This window comes from Eptesicus fuscus, chromosome 12, assembly GCF_027574615.1.
Source record: "Eptesicus fuscus isolate TK198812 chromosome 12, DD_ASM_mEF_20220401, whole genome shotgun sequence".
Lineage (NCBI taxonomy): Eukaryota > Metazoa > Chordata > Mammalia > Chiroptera > Vespertilionidae > Eptesicus > Eptesicus fuscus.
Window position 1 is genome coordinate 41,247,501 of NC_072484.1, and position 18,670 is coordinate 41,266,170.

Below are 18,670 nucleotides of genomic sequence, written 5' to 3' on the forward strand. Positions count from 1 at the left end.
TTTTTTTTTAATTGTTGAAAAAAATGAGTGCACATAGTAAAGTTCAATAGTACAAAAAGCTTTATAGTGAGAAGTGAATCCTCCAACCATGAGCTCTGCTCCCTAGGTCCCTTCTCTAGGTCAGCACTGCAACCGGTTTCTTAGAGATTTTTCCTCAAAGTTAACTCTGTATATGTAAGAACAATACTCTTGCTAATTAAAATAGTAACATGCAGGACATACACTGTTCTGTATCTTACTTTATTTCATGTGAGTACACACATAGATACTCATGTTAATTTTTTCATTATATTTTATGTAAGTACAAGAAAAAGTAGAGAAATGTATCTGATCTTCCTATTCTCAAGTTAAAAGTAAAAATTTTGATCAAAATCAAGGCCAGATTTCTCACACATCAAGTTTCTAGATTTCTCTCATTCTCCTGACTTAGTAGCCATGGAAGCTGAGTTGGACATGGGAATAAAGAGGAATCCCCGGTGATGGCAGAAGAAGGAAGAAAGAACAGTAGCATTCACAATGTAAATAGTTTTTCACCACTCAATGCCCCGTGATTTATTTTCTACAACACCTCTGGGGCCAAACATAGGGCAGGCATATTATCTAATATCTATATATATAAAAGCCTAAGCGACCGAACAGCTGATCGACGGGCTGCTATGACGCACACTGACCACCATTTTTTTCAACAATTAAAAAAAAAGATGCTCCATGCAGGAGCTGCCCCCTGGTGATCAGTGCACTCCCACAGCCAACCTCCTGTGGTCCCTCCTCCCCAGCCGGCTGGCCCTGATCAGGACTGAGTGAGATGGCCCCAATCACCCCTGATTGCCGGCCAGGCCGAGGGACCCCACCCATGCACAAATTCGTGAACCGAGCCTCTAGTATTGAAGAAAATTGTTGACTTGAATTAATTTCATTATTTTCAGTTGTCTGGACTTGGAGCAGTGTTCTCTTAAGGTCTTGGAGCCTGAAGGAAGCCCAAGCCTATGTTTACTGAAGCTAATGGGTGAAAAAGGTTGTACAGTCACAGAGCTGAGTGACTTCCTGCAGGCTATGGAACACACTGAAGTTCTTCAGCTTCTCAGCCCTCCAGGTAGGTTTTCCCCTTGGGTATGTTCTCCAGAAGTTCATGGAAACAAACTTGGAGGGAACTATCTTACTGGACCAGAAGAATTGTGTTAAATATTTTGGGCCCTGGCCATTGTTGCTCAGTTGGATGGATGTTGTCCCGTGCACCAAAGGGTTACTGGTTTAGATTCCCAATCAGGGCACATGCCCCGGTTTCAGGCTTGATCCCTGGTGGGAGTCACACGGGGGATGGCCGATCGATGTTTTACTCTAACACCGATGTTTCTCCATCTCCCTTTCCCTTCCTCTCTCTCAAAATCAGTAAAAATATTTTTGGAAAAAGTAAATGTATGGAGCCTCGCCTCATTCCCTCTCCCCCCACCCCCCACGTTGACACATATAAAGGACATATAAAAAGCAAATAGAGTACATAAACATAGGTTGGATTGTGGTTCAAAAAATCAGCTATTCAAGACATTTGGGACAAGTGGAATAATTTGAATATAACCTGCATATTAGATATTAGGGAATTATGTGATTATGGTACTGTACTTCTATAGAAGAATGTCTTTATTCCAAGGAGATGCATGCTGAAGTATTTAGGGGTAAGATTTCTGTTGAAACAGTGTAGCCAAAAACAATAAATATACACATATTCTTGATGTGTGTGTGTGTGTGTGTGTGTGTGTGTGTGTGTATTAATGAGATAAAGCAAGTATGACAAATATTCATTGTTTAAGATTTTTGCCAATACGATGCTTTTGAAATGTTGATTGACTCAACCATATGATTTTTTTTCCTGAGTGTATCAATATTGAGTGAGGTTTCTCACTTCCAAAGTTAGCTGTGAGGGATAGGACACAGTGCCTGTCATCCACAGCTGCAGAGAGTAGTCAACTACAGCCGTGTCGGGCCGAAGGGACCAGGTCGGCTCAGCCATCTGATGGCAGGGCACTGCACACCTTTTTTCTCAGTGTGCCATTTAAAGCCAACAAGCCAATCAAGCCGAAACCGGTTTGGCTCAGTGGATAGAGCGTCGGCCTGCGGACTGAAGGGTCCCGGGTTCGATTCCGGTCAAGGGCATGTACCTTGGTTGCGGGCACATCCCCAGTGGGGGGTGTGCAGGAGGCGGCTGATCGATGTTTCTCTCTCATCGATGTTTCTAACTCTCTATCCCTCTCCCTTCCTCTCTGTAAAAAATCAGTAAAATAAAAAAAAGAAGCCAATCAAGATCTGGAGGGCCATGCACTAAGGACTCCGTGCTCTCCATTTTACATGGTTTTGCTGTATGCAATTATACAACACACTTGTTTGTGATAATATTTTTAAGTTAACAGGATGAATGTAAAATTATAATTCAGGTCTTATTTTTTACTTAGTCAGTTTTGGGGTTGGAGAATTAAGGGCATACGGTAGTGGTGTGCTATCAATTACATGTACCAGAAACCTCAACTCAGATTGACATAATAAAGGGAGTATGTTGGTTTTTCTAACTGAGAAGCCTTGAAGCAGATTGGGCTTCAAGAAAGGAGGCAGAGACAAGCCCTGTTTTCAAGGAGTTGGTTCATTTTTATTTTTGCTCTTCCTTTCTTATCGTTGACTTATCCCTAAGACTGACTTTCTGCATATGCACAAAATATCTACTAGTTGTTCTTGCATTCATCTTTGTCCTAGCAAAAATAATAAGATTCACTCTAGTTAATTAATTTTGGTCACGTGCCTGTCCCTACACCTGTCACTCTGGCCAGGGAAATGGAATGTGCTGAACTGCCTGGCTTAGAGCCAGGAGTCGAGTTGGGTTGAGTCAGCTTTCCAGAAAGCACACCAAACAAAGTCTACACATAGATCACCAAACAAAAGTGGGCCTGTTGGAAGGAGAAAGGAAATAGCAGATGCTGGGGAGGTTACTAAAATACCTACTACAAATGGAAAGGATCCTGGATTATGAGTCAGGAAACTTGGACTTTCAGATTATCTTCTGCTTTACAAGGCCAAATGCAGATGATAAAATAGGCCTCCTATAAATGCCTCCTTTGTGTTATCACTGAATTGGATGCTTGACGTGTTTCTCATTGCCTCTTCTTAACAAATATATAGAGAGTAAATTTTATCTGACCTCCAGTTTTTTCCTTGAAAATGCAAACTAGAAATATTTTGGTTTCTCTTTTTGTAGTAATGCACTTTCATAGGAGAACATTAGTTCTTATTTCACAGACAGTCCAGTGATTTTTCTCTGATTGTCTTTATAGAGAGGTCTGTTTTGAGTGAGTAGGTTGGTTGTCAAAGATGCTGTGAGCCTATGAACAGGCCTTTCAAACCTAAATGCAGGAATCAGAGGAAGTGTTAGCTTTCTTTCGGTCTTGCTTTGCCATATTCCATTCCAGTGGTTAGTGGATGACAGCCAGAGATAGCCAAAGGCAATGGCTGTAGTACAGAGTTCTCTGTTTTTGAGAAGCTGACCAGGTTTCTTTTATGTATTTGGGTAATCCAGAAGTAGCTGGGTAACATCCTCCCATCTCTGACTGGAGCAATTCCCTTGAATTGGAGCTAACTTCAATGGTCCCTCACTTAGCATGAGGTCTGAGTGGAGGGTAACTCACATTAGGGAGTTTGCAGTCCGTGGGCTCTGACACCTGATATGTTTTCTGAAGGAATACCACAGAACTGAGGTTTTACCCTCTTCTGCTTTCTCTCTAACTAGGCTCTTCCACAGCTCCTGGGTGGCTAGCTTGCCCCTCAGTCTAGTCTTGCCTCTACTTTGTTAGAGAAATTGCTTAGTTTTTATGCTTGGGTGGTGTCCATCCCCATTTTCTAGCACTAATTGTTTCCCTACTTTTTGTTTCCTTGGTCATCTCAGTGGGAATTGGAAGGGGTCGGGGGCTTTAAATAAATGTGCCGGAAGATTTATTTAGGGGTAAGATTTCTGTTGAAACAGTATAGCCAAAAACATAAATATACACATATTTCTTGATATGTGTGTGTGTGTGTGTACTAATGAGATAAAGCAAGCATGACAAATATTCATTGTTTAAGATTTTGCTTTGGTGGCATCCATAATGTTTGGACCAAAAGTTCATAATGCTTTTTTTTAGACCTTTTTTAATTTTCATTAAAAAAATAAAAAACTCTGATCCTAAAGCAATCAATATTGGTATCTGTATCCTTAGTAAATGTAGGTAAACTTAGATGTGATGTTTTTATTTGTTTCTTTTGTTTCCATTGAACACATTTTGAGTGCATATTTATAGACTCTATCAGTTAGAGTTATATAGATCACGAAATGGTTGCCAAGGGAGGAATGATCTGACCTGGAAATGGTTTAGCAGAGGCTGGACAATGGCGGGTATTTTAGAGAGAATTTTACAGGTGGGTTTTATTAGGTGAATCCTAAGGTTCTTTCCAACTCCAGTTTTGTGATGTTGCCATTTTATCTCATCCTATATAATAAAAGCCTAATATACAAATTGTCCCCTTGGGCGGTCGTTCAACCAGGAAGGAGGCCAGGAGTTCGACCGCTTGCTATAACATGCACTGACCACCAGGGGGCAGTGTGGAACATGGTGGGCGTGGGTGATGCGCTGCAACCTCTTGCCGGCTACCTGGGGGCAGGGGTGACGGGATGGAGGTGCAGTGAGAACACGGGGTGTCTGCCGAGCTCACTCTCACTCCCCCTGCTACCCTCCCCCAGGACGCCAGGGCTTGCACGCTGGGGAAACGCCCATGCTCAGGTGCAGGGTGCCAGTGAGGATCCCGCCCCGCACCCGCCGGTGGTCTCTTCCGGCTTAGCCAGGACCACAAACCCCGTGGGTTTGCACAGGAGCCACTCTGTGAGGCAGGCCAGGAGAGAGCGCACTGCCCGCCTGGCTTCCGTGCAGTGCCACTGGGTGGCCCAGAGGCCCACACTGCGCCCCGGCCCCGTGGTGTCTGGCCGCGCTCACTGCATCTCTGTGTGGGGACTCGGGCGCCGTGACTCAGATGGAAGGGAATGCACGGGGACACGGGGCCCAGGTGCTTCCCAGGACCCAGAAGTCAGCTGGGACCTGCCCTTCCACGAATTTCATGCACCGGACCTCTAGTTCTTCATATAAAAGGTGTTTCACTCTCCATACCTATTGGGTGGCATGTAAGACCTCTTTTCCATTTGCCCCACCCCTTTATTTCATAGCACGTCACTTTTTTCTTTAGTCCTTTGTAGCACACTCATTGTTATGTTTCTAATATCAATTTTAATTTTTTTATTACTTTCTTGTCTCTAAAACAAGAGCAAATATTGTTGAATATTATTCTTTAGTATCCAAAATACCTCTACTTCATATTTTATCTTCACATTGTGAAGGAACAGAAGAGTACTGTTCTGAACATTTAAAATTTAAAGGTGAGCAAACATTTGTGTGGAGCATGAAGTTTCCGAAAGTTATCATTTGGCTAGAGTCGCAGTTATTGATAAAGGTAGATTAGAACCCAGGCCTGCTGACCCTGATCTGAACTCAGTGTCATTCCCATGACGCTGGGAAATTTCTGAGTTGTTTGTGGAACTTAGTTATAGATTATTACCTCAGTTGCCTCTTTGACCCATGGACTTCCATTTTTTTCTTCTTGCCAAATTAAAAAGTATTCAAATACTAGATCATATTTATAAAGGACTTTTCTTGTTTCATGAGTGGCAGAAATTTTCAAAGTAAAAATATCAAGAAGTGAAAGGAGGCAAAGGTGGAATGGATGGAATAAGGGTAAGGAAGAAGCAAAGAGATAGAAAGGGAGCAGTGAATGAGGTCTGAAAGAGTGTCTCCACACCAGGGTGTTCAGGGTCACTGGGCGACGCAGGAGGATAAGGGATACGATGAGCCTAGGGTTAGCCACAGTAGCTGCAAATGTGAATTGACTTAGAAGAGGGACATACATTGGTTGTGTGATGGGGGCAGATTGTGAGAGGAAGGGAAATGGCATTTATTCTGCACACTGTGGGGCACTCTTCAATGATAGCTTAGAAATTTTCAGAATAACTTTGAGGAAGAGTTTTAGATGAAAACTGATGGAAAATTTTTTTGGTTCATGGCCTCTGAAAATAGATGGGTGCTCTTAGTGGATACAATAGATCTGTTCCTGAGAAAGCTGTTTATAAATTACATCTATATTTAAGTTCCTTGTGTGAGAGAATAACTTAAAGACACTGAAGATGAATCCATTATTCAGCTCAAGAATTACCCTAATTTTTCTATTTTTGTGTATGTTGAAAGCACAATCCTTGTGTTCCATCATACCTAGTCAAATTCCCCCTGGCTTACAAGAAATCAAGTAACCTCTGACTTCTTTGCAGATGTTATCTGAAAATAGGCCTGTTTGCCAGGAAGCTATGTATTTGCACCACCCCCCCCCCCCCTTTTTTTTTTTTTTAATCCTCACCTGAGTATATTTTTTCCATGGCTTTTCAGAGAGAATGAAAGGAGGGAAGGAGGGAAAAAGAGAGAGAGAGAGAAACATTGATATGAGAGAGACAAATCGATTGGTTGCCTCCCAAGCATGCCCCGACCAGGGTCTAGGATAGAACCTGCAACCCAGGTATGTGCCTTTAATCAGGAATCGAACCCATGACCCTTTGGTTCGAGGGCCAACGTTTTAACCATTGAGCAACACTGGCGAGGGCTGCATTCACCCTATAAACTATACTTTTGTATGCCTTGGTGCACCCTCCACAGCACTGTGCCATCTTCTTTCCTTACCTTTGTTCAGCACCTCTAACTGTGGGCAGTGCGAGGGTGGTTACAGGTTGAACATGGTTCCCTGTCACACAACACTCTGTGGGAGGAAGGAAATATGTGTGGTTAAAACATGGGAGGTATTGTGACTTCTCTTCTTTACTACTCACCAAGGGCGGTTTCCAAATCACATTTTTCCTTTCAGTTCTCAGTCTTTGAAGCAGTAGATAATAAATACATGTATTTGCTTGCTTGTTGTAAGACTAGACAAGTAAAATTGTTGGTACAGGACAGACGTGTAAACTTTGAGTTTGAATGTACATTAGAAATCGTTTAGACTTATCTCCCACACCAAGGAAGGATACCTTTTTTTTTTTTTAATATATTTTTATTGATTTCAGAGAGTAAGGGAGAGGGAAGAGAGATAGAAACATCAATGATGAGAGAGGATCATTGGTTGGCTGCCTCCTGCACATCCCCTACTGGGGATCGAGCCTGCAACCCGGGCATGTGCCCTTGACTGGAATCGAACCTGGGACCCTTTAGTCCGCAAGCTGACGCTCTATCCACTGAGCCAAACCAGCTAGGGCAAGGAAGGATACCTTTAAAACATTCTGGCCCTATGAGCCCTTTCCACTAATGTCATCCATTCCTTAAAGCCGTTTAACTTCCATCGCTCTTGTCTCTTTTCTCTTTGTAGAACAGCAGAGAATATTTACCATGGTAAATTGGGAAGCACTGTCATGATGCAAGACATTGCACACTGCCTGACATGCTCCCTCCAGTCAGAGAAGCTCACTGGCGGAAGCTGCGTTAGCATGGGAGGTTCATTAGCACTAGGAATTGGGGGTGGGGCCTGTGGGATGTGATTAGGTCATGAGGTGGAGCCCCCATGAGTGGGATTAGTGTCCTTATAAAAGGGACTTACGAGAGGTCACTTTTCCTTCCCTCCATGTGAGATCACAGCATGAAGACCGTGGTCTGTGAACCAGGAAGTGGGTCTTCACCAGACACTGAACCTGGAGGCACCTTGGTCGTGGAGTTCCCAACCTTCAGAACTGGAGGAAATAAATGTGTGTTGATTAAGCCAAAAAAAGAATCACTGAACTATGTGAGGTGGCAGATGTGTTAATTAGCCTGATTTACTTGATTGTGGTAGTCATTTGACAATGTGTACATGTATTAAATCAGGTTGTACACGTTAAATATATACAATTCTTACTTGTCAGTTATGCCTCAATAAACTTAGAGAAAAAGGAGTCACTGGGATAACAAAAGTATGAGGATTTTAAAGCCCAAGAAAACCCTTATTTGCATCCTGGTTCTGCTATTTTTACAGTGGAAAAAAGAAATCATCTCAGAGAGGTTAAATAATTTACCCAAGTTAATTTACTGAAAATTACTTACCTTCATTTTCATTGTAACAGATTTAATTAATATCGAACTCACATGGTTATTTTGAAGGTGAGAGATCAAAATGTCTGGCCCATATAAAGCAGTCAGGAAATTGCTGCTACAGTAATTGTTTTTATTATTGTATATTCATTCAACAAATATGTGTTGAACACTGTGTCATCATGCGCCAGGCACTGTGGTATGCGTCGGGTAAACTGGTGACTAAGAAAAACAAGGTCATTGCTCCCGAGAAGCTTAAGGTTTAGTAGATGAGACAGAAATTAAGAAAGGGGTGTTAGGTGATTAGTGCAATGAAGACCACAAAGCAGGGTGGATGCAATAGAGAACCAGGTGGAATAGCTCATTTAGAGACGTTTCCCAAAGAAGATGGAGAATCTGCCATGGAACAGTGGGGGCTGGAGGGGAAGTCCAGCAGAGGACTAGTAAGTGGAAAGGCAGACAATAGCGTGTTTTCTGAAGGAAAGAGGACCAAAGTGGCTGGAGGTGGTGAGCCAGGAGGAGAATGGTAGGGACGAGGTCAAAGAGTTCAGTTCCTGAGGGCCTTAGGGTATAGTAAGGAGTTTGGATTTTTCTAAGTACAATGGGAGGGCAGTAGAGGATTTTAATTGGAGTCGTGATTTGGATTAATTCATGTTTTAAAAATACATTGGTCTGCTGGTTGGAAGTGAGGAAACAAGTTAGCAGGCTGTAACGGTAGTTCAGTAAAGAGCAGATGGTGGCTTGGGGTAAGATTTTGACATTGAAGGTGATGAGACCTGGAAAAGCTTAACTACAGGATCTGAAGATAAATTCCATGTGGAGAGTGACAAGGAAAGAGGAATTCAGGGTTGCCTGCTAAGTTTTTCCTGCGTAACGGGCACATGGGTGCAGGCTGGGAACCATCCTCTCCCTGTGAAGGGGAGGAGTGCAGGGTCTAGGGAAGGGGTACCCTGTTCAGGAAGGAGTTGGGACATGCTAGGTTTGAGATCGCTATAAGACATCCACATTTTAAAGCCAATTTGGTCACAATTCCTGTATTTTTCAGAATAATACTTGTTCCCTTCTATTGTTGCAATTTTATTTCCTCTTATCTCACCTAAACTTTGAAATTCAGAATCTCTGAATCTTAAAGTTGTGCTCTAAGTCTCTCCTGGCATTAAAATACACTGTTGTGAATTTGCTGGCTTACACAAGAGTGCTCATCCATTTTCTTCACCACATACATTCCTACCAACTGTTACGGTATCCACCCTTGCTAACTTTGCTTCAACATAAAGAATTAATGAATATGAAAACTCTCCCCTGGCAAAAGTTTTAAATTCTTTTTTGAGAGGCTCTAATCTATTTACTAAAGAGTTTCTAGGGTTTCTCCTGACCCTTAAAAGTAATAAATATTTACTTATTTTGGATTTTGGTCTTATGTGGTATCTTTCTGGCATGATTTCACATACCTATTTTACCTTACCTGCAATTTTTTTCCCTATAAAACTTGGTACTTTTGATGTATTAAGATTGCTCTTATTTAGACTAACCCCTCTTAAGTTGTAATCTTGTTTTGTTCCTTTGGATTAGTAGGTTGAGAGGAAAAATAAACTGTCGAGAGATCATATTCAAAATAGAGGAGGAAAGAAAATAAAAGTAGGTGCAGGAAATTAAGTTTATGTTTTTTAATCCTCACCCGAGGATATTTTTTCCATTGGTTTTTTTTTTTTAGAGTGGAAGGGAGTGGGGGGAGGGAGAAGGAGAGGGAGGGAGGGAAGGAGGGAGGGAGGGAGGGAGAGAGGGAGAGAGAGAGAGAAAGAAACATCAACATGAGAGAAACACATCAATTAGAGCCTCCCGCTGGTGCCCTGGCCCCGGGATTGAGACTGCAACTGAGGTACATGCCCTTGACAGAATTGAACCCGAGACCCTTCAGTCTGTGGGCCGACCCTCTAACCACTGAGCAAAACTGGCCAGGGCAAATTTAATATGTTTTAATGACCTTTTCTCCTCCCTTCCTAAAAGCCAACCAACCCAGTGTTATGTGTTATAACCTTGGCAAATGTAAACTTTCCTAACTTTGGTTCCTTTTGTGTCAGTTATCTGTTGTCGCATAACAAATTACCCCAAAACAAACATCAGCCATCGTTTATTATCTCACCCAGTTTCTGAGTATAGAATCCAGAAGTGGCTTTGCCGGGTGGCTTGGGCTCACATTGGGCCTCCAATGTGATGGCAATCACACTGTCGGTCAGGCCGAAGCCACCTGAGGGTTTGGCTGGGTTTGGAGAATCCCCTTCTCCGGTGGTTGGTTCATGTGGCTGTCAGCAGGAGGCCACGTTTCCTTCCTCACTGGTTGGGCCTCTCTCAGGGCTGTCTGAGCATCCCTGTGCCATGGCAGCAGGCTTCCCAGAGGGAGTGATTGAGAGGTGGGACGGAGGGCGGGGAAGGGTCTTTTTTCATTATTGACTCCAGGAGTTTCTTTAAACTCCTGTCAAAAGTTTCCCAAGTTAATATGCTGGTAGTCATTTCTCAAATGAGAAATGTTTGTATCACATGTATCAAATTTACATCCTGCTCTTCTGGCTCTGTATCTTTCTGCTTACAGAATAATTGTCATTTAATACTAAATCATAGCATTGAAATTCAGATGTCTTTTGTAGACAGTTTTAGTGGCATTTCAACTCAACATTTGTCTTACTAACAGTGCACTAACTCAATTGAAGTTCCGGCCATATGGGCATTTATGACAAATATTCAAAGAGCTGGCACTGAAAACTGTGTTGTGACCGCTACCTGGCAGATGTCTATTACAAGGTGCATCCTGATTCAGATGTGTTAGAATGTGGAAAAAATATTTCTAAGAATTGAAGAAATATGACAAACAGTTTTCTGCCCCGGTTGTGGGAAGTACAACAGATCAAAGTTTTCTGCGGGCGAGTTTCCTCCTGGTTTTACAAAACCTGGAACTTCACAAACCCTAAATCTGGTGGTTGCGGGGGGGATGTGAATGGGCGATTTGTTACAAGGATGAATATGCAGGTTATTTCCAAAATACTTCTTTTTTTTGTTTGTTTCAGAAATATAAACAAGGAAAACCCCTCTTCTGTGACTTTATTTACTTAACCTTTTCTCTCTCTCTCTCTTTTTTTTTTTAAGGAATAAAGATCACTGTAAACCCAGAATCAAAGGCAGTCTTGGCTGGACAGTTTGTGAAATTGTGTTGCCGGGCAACTGGACATCCTTTTGTACAATATCAGTGGTTCAAAATGAATAAAGAGGTAATTTCTCAGTGTTTTTTAATTCCTCTATCATAAGGAGATAGAATGATAGAAAATGAATTAGCGTTGTTAGCCTCAATATGTTTTTAGAATTTTGATCTGACAGATATCACTGTGTTATTACTGAAGTATTCAAGCATCTTTATTTTGGTAACACAATTCCAAAATTGTCTTCCAAATAGATTGTAAGCAATAATAAATCCAATTCTCTACTCTAAAAATTGTGGAAAGTAGGGATTACTTGGAGCAAGAATGTGAACAAAGAGGAAACATCACCAGAGTATTCTAACATAGCTATAGAAATTCTTTAAAGACGCCCAAGCTGGCATGGAAGGCTAATGCAATATTAAGTGTTCCGTGTAATTACATTATGTCAAAGGATGTAGGCTGTTGGGAGGTTCTGAAATAGAATTCCGGTGTCTGGAAGGGGGCGTGTTTTCCTCTTGTGGAAGCAGGGGTCACAGTTCGAATCTTGGTCAGGGCACATGCCCAGATTTCAGGCTTGATCCCCAGTGTGGGGCATGTGGAGGCAGCCTATCAATGATTCTCTCTCATCATTGATGTTTCTATCTCTCTCTCCCTCTCCCTTCTTCTCTGAAATCAATAAAAATATGTTTTAAAAAATACATAGCCCTAGCTGGTTTTGCTCAGTGGATAGAGCGTTGGCCTGTGGACTGAAAGGTTCTGGGTTTGATTCTGGTCAAGGGCACATGCCCAGGTAGCGGGCTCGATCCCCAGTAAGGGGGTGTGCAAGAGGCAGCTGATGGATGATTCTCTCTCATTATTGATGTTTCTATCTCTCTCTCTCCCTCTCCCTTTCTCTCTGAAATCAATAAAAAAAAATTTTTTTAAGTAAAAAATAAATAAATAAATAAAATCACATATTGGAATTCTCTTTTCTTAAAAGTTCTTTGTGCCACTGTGCCACTGGGGAGTTCTCACTGGTCTGGCTGACCTGTGTTGGTCTACATTTGCGAACCTGAAACTAAGTTAAAGATTCGTTCTAAGATTGTGATCTTTCCTTCAATGGGGTCACTCTATGCCTTGGAAGCAATGTGTGGTTTTGTACAGTTTTTTCCTTCCAGACCTCACACGCAGGTAAGGTAGAGCAGCTGTGAACCGTAGTAAAAAGACTGACTGCATGTAGGCCCTGGTGCTAGACAGGCCCGTGTTGGACCCTGGCTGTCATTACCAGCGATGTGAATGCTCGATTGGGCTTATGAGAATTTAATAGACAGGATGTTCTATGTGCCTAGGTTTTCAAGAGATGGTAACTATTTTACCATATTGTCTCTGTCGCAAAATTGCTTTTATTTTCCTAAATGCCTTTTGCGGGAGAAATAATGGGTAAAAGTACTATATTACATATATCCTTTGTAAGTTATGTCCTGATTTGAGAAAGGCAGAAGTGGAGGGCTGAGGAGTACGTCTTAGATTTGGAGAGTGGTAACAGACTTGAAAGCTCTGATGAGCCAGATTTGTCAGACAGTTCTGACATTTGCAGTCTGTTTTAGGAGCTGTTTGTTTACAAGTATTTGATGAGCATGTTCCTGTGCCAGACCGTGCTCCGAGGCCTGATGATGGAGCACGGACACCCAGGGCCCTGCCACCCTCGGCAGGGAGAGGCAGACAGTACACAAGGAATAAATTCCTCAGCTAAGAGCTATGAGGACAATAAACAGGGTGATAGAAAGTGAGAAGCCACTACAGGTGTTAAGCAGAAGGAATAACATGATAGGATTTATATTTTTAAAACACAGACTTACTGCCTGAAGGAAGCAAGAAGACCAGTCATCTAACCCATGTGCCAGATTGGAATAGAGGTAGTGTGGACCAGGGTGTGGCCTCAGGGATGGATTCAAGTGCGTCAGTCAGTTTATTTTAGAGATAGAGTTAGCCAAGCCCCATAGATTGGCAAAAAAGCGGGAGGGAAAAAAAGAGAGAGATCAAGGATGACCCCTGGATTTTTTAGTTAAACATCTGGGGACATGTTATATACTGAGGTGGTGAAGATTAGGAGAGGAATGATTTAAGGAGAAAAATCAAGAATCAAGACCTGTTAAGCTTGAAATGAATCAGCTAGTCAGTTTGGATATCTGGGGAGATGACATTGAAGTGTCTGTAGTGGAGGAGGAGCCAGTAAGGAGACTAAAGAAGAATCTGCAAGAGAGAGAAGAAGAAGAAACCAGGAGAGGATGGTACAAAACCAGGAAGGGATGGTCAGCATTCTCAGTGCTGCTAAGAGGGCATGTAGGCCAAGGGGAGGCCTATTTGGTTTTTTTGTTGTTTATGTAAGACACAAGAAACTAGAGTATGTTTTTGAGAGTGAGACAGTGAAAAAGAGAAGTAGATGGTCAAACATAGAGAAAATTACAGAAGCAAGTTCAGAGAGGATGGGAGTGTCAGAGAGGAATTTTCTTTTTCTGTACCCTCTTATGTTCACTCCCTGGAGGCCTGTGAATTAACTGGCAAAATCCAGATGAAAAAGAGAAAACATTTACTCATATGGGAACTTACAAAAGAAGTAACTCCATGAATGGTTAGATTTAGAGGCTTATATACCTGACTTAGTAAGGAAAAGGGAGGAGGAAGAAAAGGCCTCTCTGGGAAGAACAAGTGGGTTTCTTAAGGAAATGCAAAGGGATTTATAGAAGAATAAATGGGAGACAAGAAAGTTTGTGACTTTGGTTATTCATGCAGGTGCAAGTGGTCTTTCCATCTTCTTCATGGCCATAAAACTTCTCTGGAGAGGGGGTTTGTAGGTTCATTCTTGGGTCTCCTTTCTGGGAGTAAAAGCTTCCCTGAAGAGAGAATTTATGGTAGCCTCATTTCACAGAAGTTTCTGCTTTTAGTGAGATAAGGGAAGCTCTGAGAAGGCTGATTTATGCATTTGTTAAATTCCAAATATCTTCAGCTTGAATTCATCTTTATACCAATTCTGGGGTTCTGAGTGGATCCCCACAGATCCTAAGCCCAAGTAGCCTTTGTTATAAAGGCACCTTTTTCCATTTCTACAGGAGAGGAGAGAGAAGTTGTAAATAGGTGTGCAATTTGGTGGCAGAAAGAGGAAAGAGTTTCTATCTGAAGTCAAAGGCTGAGAGAAGTCAGGTTGCAGTAGGTTTGAGGAGAGAAAGTATACATGAATGGTCTGATAGGAAAGCAAACCTCTTAACCTGGCATTTACCACGGTAGAATCGTCAGGCAGTGCTTAGTGCACCCCAGTTGTCAGATCTTCAGCAAAATGCTCATGCGCTGGTGCAGGTCCTGAGAGGGGAGAGAGTTGAATTCAGTTGATTGAGGTTTGGAGAGAGAAGGCCAAGCTTGCTTAAGTACTTTGCAGAGGAGCTGATATAATAGAACCTGGCACTTGACTAAACTCCTTGGCAATGTGCAGAGTTGGGTGATGCTGATAAATTGATGGGGGCAGCAAAGGTGAAATAAACCTTAATGTGGGGACCGAAGCTTGGGAAACCCTTGGATGGCCATTTCTCCCCATCGCTGATATGCTTTCCATAGCCCTGCTTCACCCGACCTTGAAAGAAGTGTACTGTATTAGTTGAAGTGTATCCTCTCACAGGATTTCACAGATGAGAACATGGGTCTTGAGGGGAAATAACTTGCTCATGTACTAACAACTAATTTGGTCGGAACTGAGATTAGTAGCCAGGCCTAACTTTCTGTGTGCTCGCCACTTCATCATGGTGCTTGTCATGTCATATGGCTACTTTACTCGTAAATGTTAACATTGAGGGTTCTTTAAATACCAACAATTGGACAGTTTTCGATGGCAGAACAATACTTTTCTGTTAGTGAGTTTGGGGAAGATATATGGAAGAGAGCTCTTTAGTTAATGGATTTGTAGAAGACTGTAAGACTTCAGTCCTAAATTACTCAAAATGTTATTTGTTTTTTAAGTAACAAATAGTTTAGATCTTGGAAAAAAGATAAGCTTTTCAAAACTCCAAAGACATCCATTTTGCACAGCACATTTTATAAGGTGTGTTGCTGAGTCATTCACTTATGTTCTCTACTGATTATTTCACAGATTCCAAACGGAAATGCATCAGAACTTATTTTTAACACAGTGCATGTAAAAGATGCAGGCTTTTATGTCTGTCGAGTGAATAATAACTGCACCTTTGAATTCAGCCAGTGGTCACAGCTGGATGTGTGTGATGTCACAGAACTAACAGAAAGCTTCCAGGGTAAGTAATTTGAATGTTGAGAAGGGAATTACCTTATTTTCATTTATTTTAAATGTTTGCTTTTAAATAATTTCAAGTATCAAAAAATATCACATGATCACACTCATTTGTGGAATATAATAAACAACATAAACTGATGAACAAAAATAGATCCAGAGACAGAGAAGCATCGATCGACCGTCAAACCTCAGAGGGAAGTAGGAGAGGATGGGGGTCAGGGAGAGATCAACCAAAGGACTTGTATGCATGCATATAAGCCTAACCAGTGGACACAGACACCAGGGGGGTGAGGGCATGAGTGGGGGGGGAGGGGCAATGGGGGATAAGGACACATATGTAATACCTTAATCAAAAAAGAAAAAATTAAATAAACAATCAATCGGGGGGGGGGCATCTGTAATACTTTAAGCAATAAAGATAAATTTTAAAAATAAAAATAAATAAATAAAAGAAAAGAAAATGTAAAAGAAAAAACATATTACAAAACACTCACATATGTACTGCACCCAGTATAAGGTCAGCAGTTGTTAAGATTTTATCCCGTGTACTTAGATTCTCTTCTCTACGAATACACACACACACACACACACACACACACACACACACACACACACCTTCGGATGACAGTACGCTTCTCAGTCTGGCCCTGCTGATGACCTCTTCCAACTTGGATTTGAATGTCTCTGCTCACTTTTAAAATATATTTTTTTTATTGATTTCAGAGAGGAAGGGAGAGGGAGAGAGATAGAAACATCAATGATGAGAGAAAATCATTGATCAGCTGCCTCCTGCATGCCCTACTGGGGATCGAGCCCACAGCCTGGGCATGTGCCCTGACCGGGAATTGAACCATGGCCTCCTAGTTCATAAGCAACGCTCAGCCACTGAGCAACACCAGCCAGGCACAGTTTTGCTCACTTTACAGTTTCTTTCTACACTGTACATTTTTCTCCCAAATAACTATATTACTCTTAAAAAATTGTGTTGTGGAATAAAACTAGAGTGGATGTTGACATAAAAGGGCATATAGTATATCATTTGCTGCAATAAGACATTTCATCAAACTATTTTTCTACTCTTTGTCATTCATCTTTTTAGTCCAGTAACTGGTATTGATCAAGGAAAAAGCCAGTCTACTCTAAAGAGTAACCATGAGACACTATTTTATTTATTCACACACATAGTCAAGACCATATCCTTTGTCATTTTTTCCAAAAGAAAAGAATAGGAGGGAAACAGGCTTTTTGTTACCTGTCTGACTCATTCTTCCCTCTCAATTTAGCTTTTCCTACACCTAAATAAATAAACCATCTCTAAAAATAGTCATGATTAATTAAGAGAGTTATTTATCTTTCTAGAATATTGCTGTGCATGTAATAAAATTTACTATGGTTATAAATAGAATCTTATTCATTCAACAAATATTGTTGATCACCTGCAGTTTGTGAGACTCTGAGTTTCATGATGGAGACCTGGTATTGCATAACATTGACAAGCCCTCTGTCCTCAAGGAACTTAAAGAGTAACAATGAGTGTTCAATAAATGATGTTTTCTGATATCTGCCTTGGGAGGAAATGCTAGTGATAATCCATCCATATTTATTTAGTGCTAATAACAAAACTCCTTTTTTTAATAAGTTAAATCAAGTGCAGAATGTAGATCTTTCTGTGTTGAACGTGAATGTCACTCAAGATATTAATAAGTTGTTTGCCCCCTCCAGAGGGATTCTGTGGCCAAACACATTTGGAAGCCACTTGAGTTCTTTTCCCCTCTTACATGCACAATGCATACTAACACTTTGAAAGCTCAGACAAGTTCTGCAATTAAAAAAATCTGTTTAACTCCGAATTTTCTGAATGTATTTGCCCACCACATTCTTCTATCCAGACAACTTTTCTTAATATTTCTAAAAATGCTATAGTTTTATGAAACATTGCCATTAAAGATTATAAAAATGAAGGATGAACTTGAAAACTCATTTACTTTTATAAATTATAGGGGGAAATTTTATTTTTAACTTAAGAGACTTTATGTTTAATGATGTTTTTCTTTTAATTTAAGGAAGCTCGAATGGCATCTCTGAATCCAAGTTGCAAATCTGTGTTGAACCAAGGTCCCAAAAGCTGATGCCAGGCAGCACGTTGGTCCTGCAGTGCGTTGCTGTTGGAAGCCCTATTCCTCACTACCAGTGGTTCAAAAATGAATCACCCTTAGTGCATGAGACAAAAAAGATATACATGGTATGAAGTTGGTTTGGGGGGCATTTTTTGTGCTAATAAGTAAAATAAACAGTATAATTGAAAATTAAGGTGAATGTTAAAATTCATCTTTGTCGGGGGTGTTTTTATGTTTTCAGTATTTTTGTTTCAAGTCCTTGTTGTTTAATATTAATTGACTTGTATATTTGCAAAAGTACCAGAAAACAACACCAGCCCACATCTAAGGGCTTATACTAAAATGTCAAATGTAGTATTACACCAAACTCATCATTATTGGATTTATTGTATCATTTGCTAAAATTAAAACTTAACCTAATGAATGGCAATAATTCAGGCTGTCTAAAGCATTCTGAAATTTTATTGGGTAGTGCCAGGGTTCTTGTTCCGGCACTAAGAAGAGTTCAGCAATCTGGAGAAAGGCTGTGTGTATCTTAAGTAAGAGTCCAGAGACGAAAGATAATTTTGAAAGGTATTGGGGGTCAGAGGAGCCTAGCTAAAGAAACTAAGTTCTCCTTGTCTCAGGACCCCTTGCTTTTTATTAACACAAATTGTCCTAAGGCAAGGTGGAGATGTACACTTCAAAGGGTAGGGTTTTGTATAGAAGCATTGTCAGATTGGGGAATTGCCTTTGGCTGTTCAGGTGTTTGGCCAACAGGAGGCAATAACATGTAGATTGAGATGCCCTGAGCTGTCTGGCAGCAAACAATCATCCTTTTCAGGTTTGGGGAAATGCATTTAGCCATTTCCAACAGGCAATAACATATGTGACTCAGCCCTTGTTGAGTCCCCAAGTTCCATCAACCTTTTGATGAAACTCTTGCAA

The 18,670-nt window shown here is 41.2% G+C and overlaps 1 protein-coding gene across 2 annotated transcripts in view; it reads left to right on the top strand.

Annotated features, from left to right (window-relative positions):
* Positions 1 to 18,670, top strand: part of MALT1 (MALT1 paracaspase) — a 56,150-nt gene that overhangs the window by 6,327 nt on the left and 31,153 nt on the right. For both annotated transcript variants that reach the window (XM_054723735.1, XM_054723736.1), the window contains exons 2-5: positions 927 to 1,093; positions 11,301 to 11,422; positions 15,468 to 15,627; positions 17,690 to 17,868. In XM_054723735.1, the coding sequence (XP_054579710.1) occupies positions 927 to 1,093; positions 11,301 to 11,422; positions 15,468 to 15,627; positions 17,690 to 17,868 (628 nt within the window). The remainder of the gene's footprint in view (positions 1 to 926; positions 1,094 to 11,300; positions 11,423 to 15,467; positions 15,628 to 17,689; positions 17,869 to 18,670) is intronic.